Consider the following 14,533-nt stretch of genomic DNA (forward strand, 5'->3'; position numbering starts at 1 on the left):
CTCCCGACGCTGATTTGAAAAGCTGTCGACCACGCCGCCGCTGCGCTTTTCTCTCCACCTCCTCGGATGCCCCTCCAATGTCCACCGGGTGGCAGAAGCTGAAATGGGGAGGACGAGACAGCTGTCGAAGCCCAATGCGAGGTATCTCGTGTGCTGCGGGATGGGGTGTCGGAAACCGGGGTGCCACGACATTCGGAGTGAGCATCTCTGCAGATATCAATGTTTCCGGGGCCTTGTTTTCCGGATCAGGTCTTTCCATACCCTGCTGTGCTTGTGCCTATCTGTCGCGTTTTCTCTCCACCTTACCGACGACGTCTTCTCGCTTTGTGGCCATGTGTTGAAGCGTTTGTTTTTCTATTTTCCTTCGAGCGATAACCCGGAAGTCGCACAACCTAGACTTCCCTCCTTCCTAGTTCCTACCCACGTACTTGCCTCACTCAGGCTTTGCCTCTGCGCGCCTTCCCTTCTCGAACTTCGGACCATCGGCCCCACCGGCTCGGGCGGCCGCTGACGTAAAGAGCAGGAGAGATGCTTTCCCGACGGCTTCAACCTCTCGTCTTTCTCTTGTTGATATCATTCTTGTCCCTGTCAGTTTTTGCACAGTATGATCCAATCAAGGATTTCTGCCGACGCCATGGACATCAGTCGGCCGTTGTCGACAATCGACTGTACATAGACGGCGGGTTGGTGAACTGGAAGCCATTCACCTCGTCGTCTTCAAATTACACAAGTATGTTTGATCTGCTTTGCTCTTAACAAAATGGACCTCTTCTGATGCCTACATACCTACCATCCAGATCCGTTCCTTATCTTTAGCGATCTCAGCACTGAGACCAAGGATATGCCCACGCTGCATGCCAACCTTTCCAAAAATGCGACAGTTCCAAGCGTCATGGGCGGCAAGTTGTGGGAGGATTCGGTCAACAAAAGATTGTACTTGTACGGCGGCGAAACCTACCAGGCACCCCCAACCAACTTTCTCCTCTACGTCTATGACATTCTCAAGGACAAGTGGGATTCTTTCGGCCCGCCAACTGGAACGGCAGCTATCATTCCAACGAGCTTTGGAGCCGGTGTATCGATCCCGGCACGAGGAGAGGCGTATTATTACGGCGGCTTTCATAACAATGGCTCCGTTCCGGGCTGGACAGGGCCGCCGCGTGCATCTAACAGACTGATCAAGTACGACATGGACAGCAACGCATGGAGCAATGTGACCGGCCCTGATGACGTGAGAAGGGCCGAAGGCGAGATGGTCTTTCTTCCCGTTGGTGACGCCGGCATGCTTGTCTATTTTGGTGGTAGTCAAGACTTGTACGGCAATGGGACCTTGACACCCGAGCCTTTGGACACCATCTTTCTCTACGACCTTGCTAACTCGAAATGGTATGCGCAAAAGGCAACTGGAAGGATACCAGAGAGTCGACGTCGATTCTGTGGAGGTGCTACCTGGGCTCAAGATCAGTCCAGTTACAACATGTTTGTGCTTCCAGCTACTCCCAAATCTGTATCACCTAGAGGCTGACAATCTGTAGCTACATTTATGGCGGTTCCGGCTTCCCTCCAAGCACGGCAGGATTCGATGACATCTACGTCCTAACCATCCCGAGTTTCCAGTGGATCAGGGGTCCATATCCAAAGGACAGCAACGTCACCGGTCCGTTTCCAAAGAACATGATGAGCTGCAATGTTGTCAATAATGCTCAGATGGTCATCATCGGCGGCTCGAACTCCAACGCAACAGGTTACGAATGTGACGTAGACACGGTCGGGGGGCAGCACAACATGAATCTTGGTGAGGAGAACCCAGAGAATGCCATTTGGGCAAGATATCAACCAAAGCTTACGACATATGCCGTGCCTACTTTCATCATGTCGGCCGTGGGTGGCCGTAACACCGGAGGAGCTAGGGTTCTCACACCGTCCGGCGGCTTCAACGCGCCAGATCTCTCGGTGTTGATGACCAGGAAAGCCGTCATATCAACTCGAACACCTACACGAGACGTCGGTCCTGCCACTTCCTCGCCTGCCCCGACCGGAGAAGGCGAACCCGCACCACCGTTGAGCCCCGGAGCCATTGCAGGGATTGCCGTCGGAGGCGCCGTGGTTCTCATCGCCCTTCTCGCCGGCTGCTGCTGTTTCATCCGTTATCGCCAAAAGCACTACAAGGGACCTCGCCAGCCAAACCAAGCCATCCCGCCTCACGGTTGGGGACCATCCGGGCCCCTCACGCCCGCATCTCCAGCCGTCACGCAAATTTCCTACGCTCACACCGTTCCGACCCAACCGCAGTCGCCGGTAATGCTCCCATCTGTCCCGGTATACCCCCCAGCAGAACTCGGCGTCAATGACAATGCCCATTATCGGACAGCGAGAACAAGCCCAGCGAGTATGGCAGCGAAGCACGACAGCTCACCCTGGGGCACGCACGCGTCAACGCCGCAGACATTGGAACCACCAACTCCGGCAAGCGGGCCTTATCCGGCACGATCCCCGTCGTACACGGAGCGGGATCCGAGAGATGTGCAAACGGGTGCTCCGTACTGGTCTACGACTCCGCCACAGGTACAGCAACCGCAGTTTCGACCAACGCAGGACGCTCAGGGTGGGAACGCGTGGTTGGGTATTCAGCAGACATGGCACAGGCCAGGATCATCTCATTGAGAACCGAGTGTTGTGATATATCTGAGAAGAGAAAGGGAGGTGTTATGTTTCATGATGTCGTGCATGAGTTTTGGTATATGGGTTTCTTGGTTTGGATTTCACACATTTTATCGTCATCTTGACCCGGAGGTATAGGGTGTATGCTGTATAGTAGTAGCACATATGGCTTTTTATCAATGGAGAGACGGTTGATGATTCACCATTACGATTGCAGAAAAATCCCGCCCTAAAAATAGTTCCCACGTGTATGGAAATGTCTCTGGAGGTGCCAAATTCGAGAATCAACTGTTTTTGGTAACCTGTGTCGAGAAATCGGTTGGGTAGAACATGGATAGGAGCAAAAAAGGGGTTGATTGGCCTTGGCAGGTGGAGAAAGGTAAAAAGCCAAAAGTGTACTCTCCCGCCGGGAATTGAACCCGGGTCTCGAGCGTTGTTGACTGGATGACAAGCTCACATACTGACCACTATACTACGGAAGATGTACAGGTGTTGAGCACCTGTCGTAGTGAGAGGATTGGTTGCAAGGGATGGGTGGAGGTAGTGTATATAAGGGGAGTATACACGATCCCATCCCTTGAACCACTTTGCGATCCACTTCCAGCTCAGGCCTTCCTCGTCAGATATGGAGTGAAGCAGTGCAACCTTTCAGCGATGAAGTGCGCTGGACACAATACATAGGCCGGCACTGGGGTTTGGTGGCCCAGTTGTTGCCTCCGAGTTATTATCGCCAAGTGGATCCCTTTGTCTTGACGTCATGGCGCCCCATTCTAGACTTTCTATCAAAGCCAAGGGTTTCGATCAACAATAGTGACGACGGGTGACGGGTTGAGTCTCGGAGCCACGGAAGAACACCTTACTGTTGATGATGGTAAGCAGTGGCGGTTACTGTCGTCATCTAGTTGAACGAGAGTAAACTGGGGACGTCGGTTTGTGTTGGGGGAAAAAGTGAAACGCCGCAGCAAGTAGCTGCTGCGATATATATAGGAGAACCCTATCTAAATCTACCTGGTAGGAATAATTGAATATCTTGTATGCTGAAATTATATCCGTTAAAGCAAATAGCCCCTCAAAATCCCTCCAAAAGATGCCATATATCCATATGGTCAAGTCATCGAGACCCAGAAAAAGAAACAAAACCCAAAAAGTCGCACCGTAGACCCGGGGCTGACGTTGGAGACCCTATAAACTCCAACGCTTCCAACTCGAAAAAAGACGAGTCATTACAAAGCCGTGTGGCATGTATTATCTTTCGGACACTAAGCCCAGGCTCCAACTAAACTCATGCAAATGGCGCCAAAAAGCACAAGGAAGCAGGCCGCAACCCGCTTGCGACCGCGGAGGGTAGCCCAGCTGTCATCACTAAGAAAGTCCTCCGCGAGCAACTCGATGAGGGCGGCAAAAACAAGCAGTCCCGATGAGATGGCGTTCATGGTTCCCACCAAGATCAGGCCAAACTCAGAGTCGGGGGCGTAAAGAGTGTGGGTGGCTAGACCAATAGCTTGACCAATAGGTGTCCTGAAGACGGCACCGTTAGCTTCATCTTCTGTTGAACACACCGGCTGTTTGATAATAACACTTACGTGCATCCATAAGCCAACACCATGAACCATGGCTGCAACATCCCCTTTTGCCAGTTGATAGAGGCAATACGAGCTCCCAATGCGAGACCCTCAAACGTTTCTGCAATGATATGTTAGCATTCTTGTAGTTTTGAGACAAACAGGAAAGCACTTGCTACTCACGGTGAAAGGCAACAGCAATTAACAAGACGACAAAGTTGCCGCCGACGGCGACACTTAACGCCATACCAATGAAAATACTGTGAAACAAGATGCCGACCTCGAGAAGCATGCACTGCAAGATCTTCTTCTTGTGTAGCTGCTCCTCAGTAAGGCCGACTTGCTGGGATTCCACAGCGCTCCCAAGCAGTTCCTTAGACCTCATCTTCTCATCTGGGGAAACGGCCGGGGTTTCACGCCCAACCGCCACACTCTCCTCGGAAACAGGCTCAACAACAGCCTGGCTTCCCCGGCGAGTGGTCCCCGAAGGCCTCGTGATAGCAGCCAGTACTGGTGCCTGGGAACAGTGGCCACCAAAGGACGTAGACCGGTGACGATGGGGAAGCTCCTCTTGCGCCTGTGACCCATCACTGTCCTCGGCTTGTCTCCCAGGACGAAGGGTGTACTGACGAGCAGGGCTAAACACCATCTCGATGACGGCCACGAAGAAAATTCCAAGCAGGGCAATAGCCCCCGGCATAGCGGGGTAGTCATCAGTCCAGAAGCTGGAGAGGCACGGGTCGCCAAGAGAGATGAAAGCCGTCGGGAGGAGATGCACGAAAGCGGTGGCGAGCAGGACACCGGTACCAAAATGACGAACAGCGAAAAAGAAGCGCTCGGGGATGCGAATGATGGGGAACTTGAGGGCGATCATGGGCAGAGCGCAAGCCAGTCCGGAGACGGCGAGGATGATAACCAGGGCGCCCACATGAAGCGGCATGTTGTAGTCGGCGGTAGCATTGTCATTTGTACCGCAGCGACCATTGTCCTGGCGCTTGGTGAGCTGCTTCAAGAGCAGAGAAGATTCGCGGGGAACAACAGCACTGGAACTGGCGGTGGTCGTCTCGACGGGATGACCACCCGAAAACATGACCGGTACACCGTGTCCGGCGACATGCACCATTGTCGACACAGCGACAACAGAGAGAAGCCATCCAATCCAGCCCGAGGGGGGCCGGATCAGAGGCTGGGAATGACAGGCTCGGCCTTCACCACCTAGCACTGTCTGGGGGGCTGCAATGGGCGGATCTGTGGTGATTTTTGTGTCAGTGACGTTGAAACAGGACGCCAGCTGTGTCGAAAAAAAGGGACAACTTACGACCGCTCATTGCAGAGGGATTGCGCCCCCAAGCGCGGGTTTGCTTGTCGCAATTTTTGATAAAACTCCCCTTCTCGTCATTTAATACCCCAAATGCACTGGCTGCCCCTCCTGATGCGCCATTGCGCTGCTCGCGGGCGTTTGCGATGCCATTGAGGTCCTCGCAAGTGGTGAGGTCGGGAGCGAGAAACGGCGGGTTCTGGTTCCAATCAGGATGCTCAAAGTCATCGTCTGTTCTCGAAGGGCGGTTCATGATTGGTCTTTTGGTAGGGTCTGCTGTGGTTTCCGTATATCAATGGGCGGCTCTGTTCGAGCGGTCTGCTACACAAAACAATCGCACGGCGGAGTATGAGAGACTTGACGGATTGTGGCTTCTTTATGTACTTATGTAAACGAGGAAAAAGACCAAACAGTGGATGACTGACGAGCTGACTGGGTTTATTTCTTGATGAACAAAAATCGATCCGCTTGCAATGACAGCAGGTGGGGCACGGCTGAAGGGCCAGCCCACGCTGCCCACCCGTGGCAGTGGTGTCCTTGAAACAGACCCGCTTGCAAGGACGCATCCGACAGCAATACGCCCTTAAAGCGAGCTCCCTATTGGGCAGCTCCTCGGGACCACAGCGGTGAGGTGTGGGGTCGGAATGTTACGGAGCGTGTGCCAAGATCGATACGAACTGCTGCGACACTCGCTCTATGGTTGGCTGTCTTGTCAGGTTCTTGGAGGACGACGGGATGCAGTCGTGAGTGTGGGTAGGCGAGGTGCCCAGCCCTGGTAGAGGTGCTGCGAAAATTCAAAAACCTTCTAGAGCGTCTCAGTGGATTCCAGGCCTTGTCAGTGCTAAGAATATCGAAGCACCTTGATGGCTGCCCCAAGCCCCAGACCAAGCGGCATGTGATTGGATGCCCCGGAATACGCATGACAAGCATCTGGTCATGAGACCAACACAAGCTGCAAGAAGGTTGTCCGTGCCCAATCTCCACCGGGTTAGGGTTTTCAGTGCGCTTCTCCGCATTGTGGCAGCCACTTACACCGATTTTTTGCTTCACCCGAGACTGACAGGACTGCCCGCGCTTATTTATATTATTATCCCCATACCAATACACCATGGCGCCATCTTCAACCATTTGAGATTTTGTCTTACACTATCAGTGACAATAAGATGAAATGGGGGCAGTCCGTCTCTCTGCCGTTTGCGCCGTCCCCCTCCCGCCTCTGCAACAACCAAACTCCATGGTGGACCTCGGCGTTCCGTAGGGCTGTTTCTTGCAATTGCGTACCCACCACGGGATCGCCGTCGGCAAAGGGCCAGCACCTTTCCCCATATCAAATTTTCTGGGGTAACGGGGGCGGGAATGGATCCCCGGCCAGCTCCCGAGATCCCCCGGCCAAGACCCGATGGCCGGCATGTGCTCGGCAACTCTGCAGCCCCTGTTCCGGAAGCCACCGGTGACACGGATGTCGTTGAGGCTCGTCCACAAATCACAGCTGCGTCCGGAGGAGTAGTCGGCGGATGCCGGAATCACATCCTGCAAGCTTCCAGGTCGCCTTATCGTTGCTGCATCTACCATGGTTTCCGCCGGTGCTGCCACAAAGCTTGTAGCCAGGCACGATAATCAGGGCTGATTGGTGTGTTACATTGTCTATATCCTATCATCGTCTATGTTTCGATTGCCGGGTAGTCTATCTGGCCACATGACTTAGTTTCGGAGTGGTTTGCCGCCATTGTCACACTAGCAGCACATTGTATTCAACGACGGCAATTCCAAAACCTCTACTATCTTCAAAAACAAGCTATGCATTAACAAAGTTATGATTAGGATCCTACGCTGCAGTCTCCATTTGTTGTTCAACAATGCGATTAGCAAGCTTCCACTTGTATGTTTGCTGGCCTTTGCCTGACCAGTTGTTTAGTAGTGCATCATGGTCTACCCCCCCTTTGCCTCGTACTGGTCGATCTGTCTATATGACTTTTGTCATCTCACAGGTCCTCACACTCAACGATATTATCCTGCCAAACATGGGCAGCAAAACAGACTGATATATGAGTCCGGTATATGACTGGTATCAAGACATCGGTAGTCTCGGCGTTCATCCCAGTTTTCTTTCAGGGCTTTCTATGAATCTTTCATATCTCCGAGATGTTTCTTCTTGACGTATATGGTCGCACAGAAGGCAGAGATGTATAGAAAAACACTTTGAAGTCAAAGGGTAGCTCCGAAATGATGGTCTATGCCAAACGAGTTTTGACTGAGGCCCTCCTGGCTATGTGATGAGACATGGAGAGATCTCGTTGGGTGTGATGATTTGGTCTCGGCATACCGTAGGTAAATCGGCACAGCAACCGCGTCAGATGAAATTTGGTGCAGGTGAGTCGGCGCAACACACATACCCACTGTGCAAACTTTCATTGGATTTCTCGATTGTGGCTTGTTCTTGCTGTCGACCACAATTCACACTTTGACTCAGCCACTGAGCCAACCTACCAGAATTGGCCGTGAGAACCGATACTGAAGAAGTTTACAATTCGATCAAAACTCTTCTCTCAATCATGAGTCACTGGACCAGGTGGCCAGGAAATACCAGAGGCCTGACAATTGGATATCGGCGTTGAATCACCCAGTGACGCTCTACACCACTTCAAGTACATGGGAGCAGGTGGAACGACTCTTATCTTCACCTGAACACGATCCCTCTCATGGCTGGGTTCTTGCTCGACAGGTCTCGCCGCCACCACCCGGAACCCTCCTGATGCTTTCTCAGGGGCCCTACTCCTTTTCTCACCGAATGAGCTCTCTTCAGCAAGAGGCGCCTCTTGTCTTGATTGTAACAGCTCTCAAGATCCGGCGGCACACTCGTCTGAGTTGGAACTCGTTCAATCTAGCCTTCATCATTCATCATCTGACCCCCCGGGTCTACAAGAGACTCTTTACGAACCATGGAGAGGATGGAGCGACAGGCGGCGCGGGCCTGGGTTGACCGACTGCTTCCCAGCCATGATATCCCATGTTGCTTCTGTTTCGTTTGCGCGTAGCGAGCAGAAGCTGAAATCGCTGGTTCTCTTTGAGGATTCGAGGGAAGTTTACGTGGAATCGAGCAGGGCGGGAATGCGACATCAGATCAGCCACAGCCACGTGCTCGCGCAGACGGCCTACTATCTTGGCTTGGAGCATATGGAGCTGAGGACTCGAGTCATTGATCCGGTTTCGCAGGCTTAGATCAAGTTTGAGGATGGATTGAAGATTTGGAATGTGGAGTATGGAAGCTTCCCTTGAGTTTTAGGATGGTAAAGAGGTACCTAGTCCTCTATCTGGTATACATGTAATTCATATCATTCTGATCATCTGGCCAACTTACACCACCCTGGCAAAGAAACCCTCCACTTCATCAAGACTATCCCACCCCAACACACTTCCCCCGGCCACCAACAGAGCCCAGAGCTCTTCCATACTCCCCCCGTGTTCATTGTCTCCCACAGTTTCTACCCTGAGGCTCGACCCATAGGCCAGCGCCCCGACAATAAACGCCAACGCGAGGATCACATACCCCTCCGCCTCAGCAGCAACCACGCTCCCAGGCGGCTGTCTGAACTCGATCGTGCCCCGAGGCTGCCGCTCCCCTTTATTCACCGGCGCCGACAGCATCCCAGTGAAGTCCCTATCTCAACCTTGTTAGCCACATCATGCATCTTTCACGGTACAGCGGGCAACACAAACCACTTGTACACCTTCCCCCTAACCCTATCCTTCTTCCACCCATGCGCCCTCGCATAAGCAGACTCTTTTGGAAACAAATTCATCGCCTCCACCACACCGTCTCCGTCCTGGTAAGCGCCGTCAATGACAGACATGCACTCCCCCAAGCTTAGCCCCGCGAGGGCGGGATTCAACCGATTGGATTGGCACCAGTAGCCCTCCCCGCGGGAGGAGGGGAAGAGCCGGTCGAGACTGGCTTCAAAGTAGAGGCAGGATTTGGCAAGGGATGCGAGGTCAAAGGGGGTGAAAGGGGAGGGGTAGGACTGGGAGAGGTGGACGTGGGTTGAGCAGTGGGGGGAGGGGAAGACGGTGTAGTGCGTGTGGAGGAGGGAGAAGATGGTGGCGAGGGTGGGGGAGAAGTTTGTGGAGAGGGGGGAGAGGACGGGGGAGACTAGCTCTATGCCCCCTTTTTTGTGTGCATTGTTAGTAGGCACGGACGGGGATGTACAGGGGGTTTGGGGGAACCGAGAACATACAGAGGTTCTTTCCTGGCTGACTGGGGATAGTCACTTCCTGAGTGATGGACCACTCGCGGTAGTTGTGAGCGGATTTGTCATTGGAGTCGTTGACGTGGTTTGGGATGCCGGCTTTGGCTAGGCGTTTGCTGAGGTCTTTGGCAAGGGACTTCCAGCTGGAGTGAGAGGGACCTTTTTTGCGAGGGCCGAGGAGAAGTTCAATCTCCAAGCCAAAGCGGAGGGTCGGGGTTGGGTTGGCTGCGTGATTCATAATAGAGTAAGAAAAAGTGAGGATTTGTGTGATGGCAATCATGTACAAAAGGGTGTTCCAAGATAACATTCCAGAGGTGATATATCTTTTATATTTGATTCCTGATCATACAACCTCCTATCCAAGGTAGATACCTCGCGGGTCTGCTTCTTGAAACAGCCTCATGTTCGTCGTCCCATGTTGGATGTCAGGCCATTCCTGTCCGACACAGTGGACATCACAATGCTGCAACAGTGGAACAGCTGCGTGAGAGCTTGTACCCAATGGAACCACCATCTTCACAAGAAGCCCAAAACGAAGCGCGACCGGCCTGCAGTTTCGGTGTCTCCTTGACCGCATACTAGGTAGTCCTGTGATGAGACGACCAGCGTTGCGCCCATTATCATATGGGCTTGAAGACACACTAGGATGCTGTCAACGAGACTTGACCGAGAGGTATTGGAAACAAGAAATTCAAGCGGTAACGCACTAGCGGCGAAGCTAAACATCTTCGGCGTCACGCCCGTGATGTGGGTGCTAGTAGGGGGCTAGAAGAGACCAAGACAGTGCCGACAGCCATGAGGACATTGTATACGCCGACCAAATCACCCTGTATTTCTCGGTGTAGAGTGTGGACCTTGGGGCCGGATATGTGATCCTGACAGATACGAAAGGGGCCGAAGCAACGTCTCAGAGCGCTTATTAGGTAGTTACCAAGACCCCAACGCCACGAGGGTTACTATATTTGATGTTGAGAAAGGAGCTGCAACTGCTGTCAGATTCGGCAAGCTGGATATCTCTCCGGCACTTGGACGCATACAAGCAGCCTTGCCAGGCAGTCATGAAACCTTGATCCCGGGGGCTGGGTCTCTGCGGCCGCATAGAGGTGGGCGGCCGCCATCAAAGGTGGTGTGGTGGGGAGAACAAGAGGCCAATCAGTATGAGTTTTTGAAGATGAACATGTGCGGCGGCTGCCACACCATGTCGAGGGCTGTTGGTACTCGACAACGTCGTCAGCAGAGCCGCAGGATTGCTCTCGGTGAGAACCAAGGTGAGGGTGTGATTGGGATTGCATTGGAGGTGGTGTTTGCAGCCACTGAGGCGCCAATGATTAGAGGCCGTCTTGATTGGCCGTGACTATATCAGCATTGCCAAAAGAACAGTGGATTTCTTCTTCCAAGACACCGTTGAACCAGCGAGCATGGAAGGTGGAGCGCGATAAGCGCCGAAGAAACGCAAGTGTCGCCAGGATCAACCAAATAAGCCTCGTGATCGGACCACAGGAAAGATCGCCAATACTAGGATTTGATATGGTTTTGTCCTAACGATGTTTGAAATCTGGACTTGATCATAAGCTGTTGCAACGCTGATATTAAGCCACGAGGTAGCCCGGCGTGGAAGCTTGAATCTGCTCGCACTGTGAATCTTCCCGTGACAAAGCTGTCAGTGACTTTCGATAGTGAATAATGATATCAAGCGAGTGGATAGATATAAAATGGAAGTGAAGGGGACTGGGTTTTCCCGCGGAATTGAATAAGAATCCTGCATTGAGACTTGGAAATGGCCCACGATACGGTCTCTTTTGTGATGTAGCGACCATTGGAGGCATCTTGGAAATAACTTCATCTTGGACCCCACTTACAGGTATGTAGAAGTGGTTTATTTAGATTTTGGCACAAGAGTTACAAGTTAAGCGTTTTGGCGTTTTCGCATAACCTTCCAGGTTGGCTGTTGAGAACTAAAAAATATTCTATACCGGTATATAAGAGTAACTTACTCCCACAGAGAACCCAGTCCCAAGAAGAATCCTTCACCCTTTGATTCACAATCAGTTTCACCATCCATCCATTCACAACAAACTCACTATTCAACCTTCAGACAGACAAAATGATGCGAGGACGTGGTGCCCCACAGTCTGAACAGAGACAACCCCACTCTCCAGGAGCAGGGGTAAAGCGGTCGCAACCCCGCAATGGTATGCCCTGCTGCTGCTGCTGCGAACTTCCAAGGCGCATCCCACTCAATTACTCACATCACCTCTCATAAAACAGGCAAAGATCCCAATACAGCTTCAGAGGGAAAAAAGACCGGCATGCGATTCGCCTCACCTCGCCAGACGGTGGCCAGCATAGATGAGACCGAGGGGGTCGGCCTCATCATCACTGAGCCAGAGGATCTATGGCACGCCAACAACCTCATCGCAATTGGCGACACCGTCTATGCCCCCACCAACCGCAAGGTCGCCACCGAGACTCTCACAGGATCAACATTCACTCAAAAAGTGCGCATCGAGCTGGCCGTCAAGGTCACCGACACCTCTTTTGACCCGCGCGCCTCGGAACTTCGCGTGGCGGGCACTATTGTCAACGAAAATGAAATCGCTGCCGTGGGACAGTACCACACCATCACCCTCAAGCACACTGATCGCGACATCAAGTTTACCATATGGAAGGAGCAAGGCTGGGACTCGGTGGCCCGCGCCCTGCTCGCAGAGGCTGTCAGCGAGACGGCCAACAAGGACGTGGTGTTTGCAGTGGTGATGCAGGAGGGAATGGCCAATCTCTGCCTGATCACCGAGTCAAGAACATTGGTCAAGCAGAGGATCGAGCACACCATCCCCAAGAAGAGGTCGTCGCGCAAGGAGGCCGAGGGAGGCATGTCAGACTTTTACGGGAAGATTCTGTCAGCCATACTCAGCGCCATCGACTTCAACGAGCGCTCCGGCATCCCCAAGCAACTACTACTCGCCAGTCCTGGCTTCGTCGCGCATAACTTTCGAGATTACATGAAGGAGTATGCCGAGAAGAAAGCGAACAAGCCACTGGCACGGTTGGCTACCGAGGCGGCCGTGATCCACACGAGCACTGGACATGTGCACAGTCTCAACGAGGTGCTCAAGAGCCCCGAGGCACAACGAACCATGCGAGACTCCAAGTTCACCAACGAGACAAAGCTGATGGACAATTTCTACCAAAAGCTTCGGCAAGACGATGGGAGGGCGTGGTACGGTGTTCAGCCAGTCGCGAAGGCCATCAGAGAAGGTGCCGTGGGCCGTGGCGGCGGTGTGTTGATGGTGAACAGCGCCTTTTTCAAGAGCATGGACGTGGCGGAGCGGCAGAAATATGTTGCACTTGTCGACAAGGTCAGGGAAGATGGCGGCGACGTTAGACTGCTCAGCAGCGACCACGAGAGCGGCCAGCGGTTGGATGCATTGGGCGGGATCTGTGCGCTCCTGACATACCCGTTGCATGATCTTGACGAGGAGGATGAGGAGGAAGATGCGTCGGCGGCGGGGACGACAATAATATGAAGCTGAGTCCGGTGTTTATCGGCAGACGTTGGCCTGCGGTGGGTTCCCGGCTCGGTAGCTGGTGGTTCTGATGGCGCTAGCATCGGGTGCTGCCGAGGGTTTACAGTTCGCTTAACGACCTGGAACTTGGTACAACGTCATCAACATGACATATCTAGGATAACCAGGACCTAAGGGAATGCGGCATGAAGTTTGATGTACAGGTATAGATAGACAGAGTGCAGATTTTAATATCCAACAGCAAAGGACAATCGATTGTATCTTTGTTTTTATACATTATTCTGTCCTTGATGACATTTACAGAGTAGGTACTCGCGGCGCAGATCCACAGGGACGGGTTTCGGGGATTGAGCTACCGTTTGCGAGCAGTTGAAACCCATCGACGTTGATGATGTAACCTGTTGAACCACTGTTGAAACAAACAAACATCACACCATCCTCAAGTTCTCTTTCTGTTCCGCATATACGCCTGATTGCCACACAACGGCCATTGTTGGTAGAGACCTCGTCATTCTCATTCTCGGATCGATCGGTACGCGTATACGGCCCCATCCCGATCGCCTGCGTCATCCAGTCTCCGCTCCCGCTCCCCGCAGTTCAGCTTTCCTTGCCCCGCCAAGCTGAGGTCGGACACGGACACACGGACAACTGTCAAATCCTCCGCTTGCTGCCGGCTCCCCTCATCCAACTTCACCTTTACCCACCGTGTTCCAGGCTAGGCCAGTCAAGAAAACGGTAGACGGTAGATGCTAGACGGTAGACGGCAGACCACGGACGAACCGGGCCGACGACGTTGAAGGAAAGAAAGAGCAGCAGCCTTACACTGTCGCACAAAACACTGCCGCATAGTAAAAAGTTCGTTGCATGTGCCAGCGTGACAGGGCTGGTTATAGCCTGCAGATCGGCATCCGGGCCCCTCTCTTGAGTCCGATCAAGCTCCATCCATGCCTCCTGCGAAACGGCATGCCCAACATTTGTTACACGGTAGGCGTGTTGAGGTGGTGGTCAGCAGCAAAGGCTGAAATGCCAGAACAGTGTCACTTGAACACAACGCCGACATGGCAAGCATTTGGTCTACCATAAAGGCGGCGGCCCCCTCTCGCACGCGGGCGCCGGAGCAACAGAACCAGCCCCAGTCCCAGCACCAGCCAAGCGAAAGTGAGCCGTCGCCAATACCGCCGGTCCGGGGTGTCGCTAGCAGGGCCTCATCGTTGTCACGAT

At 53.1% G+C, this 14,533-nt stretch overlaps 4 protein-coding genes across 4 annotated transcripts, besides 1 other annotated feature; 2 read left to right on the forward strand and 2 right to left on the reverse strand.

Moving 5' to 3' along the window:
- Positions 1-528: 528 nt before the first annotated feature.
- PODANS_7_1240 (uncharacterized protein) lies at positions 529-2,664 on the forward strand (the record flags this gene model as incomplete). Its single annotated transcript, XM_001905391.1, has 3 exons — positions 529-729; positions 842-1,507; positions 1,618-2,664. 3 exons carry the CDS (start codon positions 529-531, stop codon positions 2,662-2,664), a joined length of 1,914 nt encoding a protein of 637 aa, XP_001905426.1.
- A 395-nt stretch (positions 2,665-3,059) lies between these two features.
- Positions 3,060-3,143, reverse strand: a tRNA (tRNA-Asp).
- A 777-nt stretch (positions 3,144-3,920) lies between these two features.
- Positions 3,921-5,794, reverse strand: PODANS_7_1230 (uncharacterized protein; the record flags this gene model as incomplete). Its single annotated transcript, XM_001905392.1, has 4 exons — positions 3,921-4,179; positions 4,245-4,344; positions 4,407-5,471; positions 5,542-5,794. 4 exons carry the CDS (start codon positions 5,792-5,794, stop codon positions 3,921-3,923), a joined length of 1,677 nt encoding a protein of 558 aa, XP_001905427.1.
- Positions 5,795-8,895: 3,101 nt separating this feature from the next.
- Positions 8,896-10,092, reverse strand: PODANS_7_1220 (uncharacterized protein; the record flags this gene model as incomplete). Its single annotated transcript, XM_001905393.1, has 4 exons — positions 8,896-9,199; positions 9,259-9,358; positions 9,433-9,688; positions 9,763-10,092. 4 exons carry the CDS (start codon positions 10,090-10,092, stop codon positions 8,896-8,898), a joined length of 990 nt encoding a protein of 329 aa, XP_001905428.1.
- A 2,002-nt stretch (positions 10,093-12,094) lies between these two features.
- PODANS_7_1210 (uncharacterized protein) lies at positions 12,095-13,312 on the forward strand (the record flags this gene model as incomplete). The annotated part of the gene is made up of 1 exon (XM_001905394.1): positions 12,095-13,312. The coding sequence occupies one exon, from the start codon at positions 12,095-12,097 to the stop codon at positions 13,310-13,312; it is 1,218 nt and encodes a 405-aa protein (XP_001905429.1).
- Positions 13,313-14,533: the final 1,221 nt, after the last annotated feature.

The sequence above is a fragment of the Podospora anserina genome, chromosome 7 (genome assembly GCF_000226545.1).
Source record: "Podospora anserina S mat+ genomic DNA chromosome 7, supercontig 3".
NCBI classification, from domain to species: Eukaryota; Fungi; Ascomycota; class Sordariomycetes; order Sordariales; family Podosporaceae; genus Podospora; species Podospora anserina.